Below are 5278 nucleotides of genomic sequence, written 5' to 3'. Positions count from 1 at the left end.
CAATGGAAACAAGTTTCATCCCCGATACCAATAAAATCTATCACTTTAATTGACAATTTTCATGTAAAACATAGCCAAACGAATACCAAAAAATACTTTTATTTCAACATTTTCCACATGAAAAATTATATCAATCAAACACAATAATTTACAATTCCCAAAAAAATAATTTCTAGACAATTCAATTTTCTGGAATTTGTTATCAATTCAATTTTATTACATCTTTATAATCAAACGGACCCTTAGTAACTTGAAAACACTTATTTAATTTTTTGAAATATATAGGAAAACTGAATTTGAATCTAAAAATATGAATTCTAAAGAAATTACTGTTCAAGTGGAAGTTGAACCTACAATCTATGTATTATCCACATATATATAACTTTGATCAAAATGTTAATATTGAGATAAAATATTGTGCTGAAAATTCTTTTAGAGTTTATTATTTATAGTTGATTAAGCTCTTTATTCATTTAGGTTAAGAATTGAACAATTTTAAAAATATGAGAATACTTTTGAGTTTCTGTATCAAAATGTTAATAGCTAAAAATGTACCAGCCAAGTTGCATGTCAAGCATTGTCAATTGATGAGACTCAAAAGGCTGGTAATTCAATAGTATTACTGATGAAGTACATAATGGATTAGAGTTCATGGCAAAATGGGACCATCACAAGGCAAAAGTTGGCAAAAAAGGGCAAATGATTTCATGATGACTTTGGATTTGCTCGTTTTTGGCAAACCACTAGTCTAATTTGATTGGAGTCGAGCCAAGGAATAAAACTCAGCGACTTCGGCCCTAACGCAAGGTCAATTTCGGACAAAATCCATCGTTTAGGCCCTCGTTTAATCGTTTTTGCTATTTATGGTAATTTTCATTTTTGCAATATCTCTTTCCATGAAATTCGGATTTAGATTCCGTTTGTTGAGGGATGATCCTGAAGATAAGTATTTTACATCTTAGTAATTATCTCATATTTTTCATTTTTGAAAAAAAAAATATTATTTTATTTTATTTTATTTTCCAGATTTTCCTAGGTTTTTCCTCTATTTAATCAGTTGTAAGCCTTTAGAGGCAGTAGTTCTTGAATTCAATAAAATCTTCTTTGAGAATTTTCTCAATTTGTGATTGTTCATGTTCCCTATAATATTTCCGCTATGTCAGTTGGTATCAGAGCCGAAATCATTCTTTCACCATGTCGCCAAGGAGACATCCTGAAGCCCGTGATGCCCCGGTAGAGGAGGTACATAGATGTGATAAAGTCGCATAGCTACGTCAACAAGTGGAATTGCTGACACGGCAGATCGCTGCGCTTATGCCACAGCAGCCTGCGCCTGCAGGCCAACAGCTTGGAGATTTCGATGATGAGAATCCGTTTGCACCACTTGAACAACCATTGGATCTGCCAGTTCACCAGAGAAGGGGTGGTCAGGAGGACAACGTTGGGAATCAAGATTTAAGGTGGATATTCCAGAATTTCATGGTGGGTTGAGTCCAGAGGAATCTTTGGATTGGATGACTGCAGTGGAGGAGGTCTTAGAGTTTAAAGAGGTTCCTGCTGATAAATGTGTGCCTCTCGTTGCAACGAGGCTTCGTGGACGTGCAGCAGCATGGTGGCAGCAGACTAAGGTGACAAGATCCAGGCTGGGGAAACCTAAGCTTGCATCGTGGGACAAATTGAAGAAATATATGAAGAAACAATTGCTGCCTTACAATTATGTGCGAACCATATACCAACAACTGCAAAATCTGCGTCAAGGTGGGAAAACGGTTAGTGACTATACCACGGATTTTTATATGTTCTTTACGAGGAACGAGATGATGGAGACGGGAGAGCAGTTGGTGTCATGGTACATGGGTGGTCTTCATCCCCAAATACAGGATACTCTCAATATGTTTGATCCTGTGATAGTTTTTGAAGCACATCAAAGAGCAACACAGATAGAGAAGCAACAATCCAGGAAAACCACTAGTCCTTCCATTGCAGGGAGTTCTTCTAGTAACCCACAACAGCAGGTGGCACATCCTGGTAATCCTGCTCAATCTGGTCTTCTTAGAACAAATCCTACCCAACAACCAACACGTCCTAGGGTTGGTATTCGTTGTTTTGGATGCGGAGTTACAGGCCACAGACAGTTTGAGTGCCCAAAGAATCCGCGCAGGGGACTCTTTGTTGATGAGGGAAATGGCGATTATGAAGATCCGCTTGTATTTGATGGTGAGGGCGGAGAAGAAGCAACAGAAGAGGAAGAGTTTCTGGTTGGTGATGTGGGTCAGGCACTGGTGATGAGAAGGAGTTTCCTGACTCATTTGGAGAATAACACTGATTGGTTGCGTAATAATATCTTTCAATCAACATGTACTGTTGAAGGGAAGGTGTGCAAATTTGTTATTGATTCTGGTAGTTGCGAGAATGTGGTGGCTGAGGAGGTCGTTAAGAAGCTGGGTTTGCAGACTGAGAAACATCCCAAACTTTATAAATTAGCTTGGCTGAAAAGAGGCAATGACGTAAAAGTGTCTCAACGTGCTAGAATCAGCTTCTCCATCAGACCTACCTACAAGGATCAGGTCTTATGTGATGTAGTAGAGATGGATGCGTGTCATTTACTATTAGGAAGGCCGTGGCAGTTTGACAGGCACTCGCTGCATAATGGATATACCAACACGTACAACTTTCTATTTGGAGGAAAGAAAATTGTGTTACTACCGGATAAGGGTTCAGTACAGACAGTTGGGAACAATGCCAATTTACTGACCAGAAAGAAGTTCGAGACAGAGATGGAGGAGTCTGGGGTAGTGTATGTGCTGATTGGAAAGTCGGTTGACAGTGAGCATGAAGTCCCTCTCGTAGTTCAGCCATTGCTAAAGGAGTTTCATGAAGTTTTCCTAGAAGAGCTTCCTGATGGACTACCACCACTGCGGGATATTCAGCATCAGATTGACTTGGTGCCTGAAGCTGCCCTACCTAATAGAACGCATTACAGAATGAGCCCCACTGAGCATGAAGAGTTACGCAGGCAAGTTGAGGAGCTTCTGGCAAAAGGACACATCAAGGAGAGTCTTAGTCCTTGTGCTATTCCTGCTCTTCTCACACCGAAGAAGGATGGCACGTGGCGCATGTGCGTGGATAGTAGGGCAATCAATAAGATTACGGTGCGTTTCCACTTTCCTATTCCCCGCCTAGATGATTTGTTGGATCACCTTACCGGTGCTTGTGTGTTTAGCAAGCTTAATTTGAAGAGTGGGTACCATCAGATTCTGATCAGATGTGGGGATGTGTGGAAGACCGCATTTAAGACGAGGGAAGGATTGTACGAGTGGTTAGTCATGCCCTTCGGCCTCTCAAATGCGCCTAGTACACTTATGCGGGTTATGAATTAGGCTCTACGCCCATTCATCAGTAAATTTGTTGTGGTCTACTCTGATGATATTTTAATTTATAGTGCTAACGATGACGAACATGTTCAGTACCTTCGGGAAGTTCTTTTAGTTCTTCGCAGGGACAAATTCTATGCTATAGTGAAGAAGTGTTCGTTTCTCACTGATCGTGTGGTGTTCCTGGGTTATGTTATGTCAAAGGTGGGGTTAGCAGTTGATACATCTAAAGTAGAGGCGATAAGTCAGTGGCCACAGCCTAAGACTATCACTGAGGTGCAGGGTTTTCATGGCTTTGCTTCCTTCTATCGCAAGTTCATACCGCATTTCAGTAGCATCATGGCACCAATTACAGATTGCATGAAGGATGGTAGGTTTCAGTGGACTCACGAGGCAGAGTTGTCTTTCCAATTGATTAAGCAGAAGTTGATTACTGCTCCAGTTTTGGTGTTGCCTAACTTTACCTAACCATTTGAGCTGCATTGTGATGCTTCCAAAGTGGGTATTGGTGGTGTGCTGAGTCAGAACAACAGCCCTGTTGCATATTTCAGTGAGAAGCTTTCTGGCCCGAAGTCTCGGTATAGTACTTATGATGTGGAGTTCTATGCAATAGTACAGGCCGCTCGACATTGGCGTCACTATTTGTTCCATAAGGAGTTCATTTTGTATACGGATCATGATGCCCTTAAACACCTTGGTACTCAGGATAAGGTTTCTGCTCAACATGCCTCTTGGATTGCTTATCTACACCAGTTTACTTTTGTGATCAAGCACAAGGCAGGTGCCCTTAACAAAATTGCAGATGCATTGAGTAGGCGCCAAACGCTCCTTACAGAAATGCGAGTGGAGGTTCCAGGTTTTGACAGGTTGTGTGACTTATATGCTACTGACCCATACTTTTCCCATGTTGTCCAGAAGTTGCAGGAGGGTGTGCAGTCGGAGTTTACATGGGTTGATGGTTTTCTTTTTCATGGCAATCAGTTGTGTGTTCCAGAGGGCAGTTTGAGGTTGAAGATCATTCAAGAGTTACATAATGAGGGCCATGTGGGTCGTGACCGAACATTGCAGCTTGTTGCTGCTTCTTACTTTTGGCTATCATTGCACAAAGATGTCAGCAAGTTTGTGGAGCGTTGTTGGATTTGTCACTTGGCCAAGTGCAAGGCGACCAATGCGGGCTTGTATATGCCCCTACCTATCCCAACCCAGCCACAGATGGTCAAACAGAGGTTGTTAACCGTTCCTTAGGTGATTTACTACGTTGTTTGGTTGGTGATCACATCAAGTCTTGGGATCAGAAGTTGTGTCAAGCAGAATTCACTCACAATCATGCTGTTAACCGAAGTACAGGTTTTAGTCTGTTCCAGGTGGTATATGGCCTTGTTCCTCGTGGTCCTCTTGGTCTGGTTCCAGTTTCCACTTCTGTTAAAATGCATGGTAAGGCCAAAGACTTTATTCAACAACTGCAGCAGGTTCACTCACAGGCTTATGATTAGCTGCAGGCTGCTGTCGCTGAGTATAAGCGTGTTGCGGATCTCAAACGCCGACATGTTGAGTTTGAGGTAGGTGACTTTGTTTGGACGGTGTTAACAAAGGATCATGTTCCTGCTCATGAATACAACAAGCTTACTGCAAAAAAGATTGGTCCATTGGAGGTCATTGAGAAGATCAATCCGAATGCTTACCGTTTAAAGCTGCTCAGCCATATTCGTACCTCCGACGTGTTCAATATCAAGCATTTGGTGCCATTTCATGGTGATAATTCTGATGATGATAAAGCTCCTTTCCCGTCAAATTCGAGGGCGAATTTTTTCCACCCTGGGGAGAATGATGAAGTGTATAAGGGATTAGAGTTCATGGCAAAATGGGACCATCACAAGGCAAAAGTTGGCAAAAAGGGCAAATGA

The 5278-nt window shown here is 41.7% G+C and overlaps 1 protein-coding gene across 1 annotated transcript; it reads left to right on the top strand.

Moving 5' to 3' along the window:
- Window positions 1-1514: 1514 nt before the first annotated feature.
- LOC111412675 lies at window positions 1515-5278 on the top strand. The gene is made up of 5 exons (XM_023043601.1): window positions 1515-3319; window positions 3443-3744; window positions 3874-4381; window positions 4483-4777; window positions 4874-5278. The coding sequence occupies exons 1-5, from the start codon at window positions 1515-1517 to the stop codon at window positions 5276-5278; spliced, it is 3315 nt and encodes a 1104-aa protein (XP_022899369.1).

This window comes from Olea europaea, chromosome 16, assembly GCF_002742605.1.
Source record: "Olea europaea var. sylvestris chromosome 16, O_europaea_v1, whole genome shotgun sequence".
NCBI lineage: Eukaryota > Viridiplantae > Streptophyta > Magnoliopsida > Lamiales > Oleaceae > Olea > Olea europaea.
The sequence above is the reverse complement of the archived record's forward strand: the minus strand, read 5'-3'. Positions and strand labels throughout refer to the sequence as shown.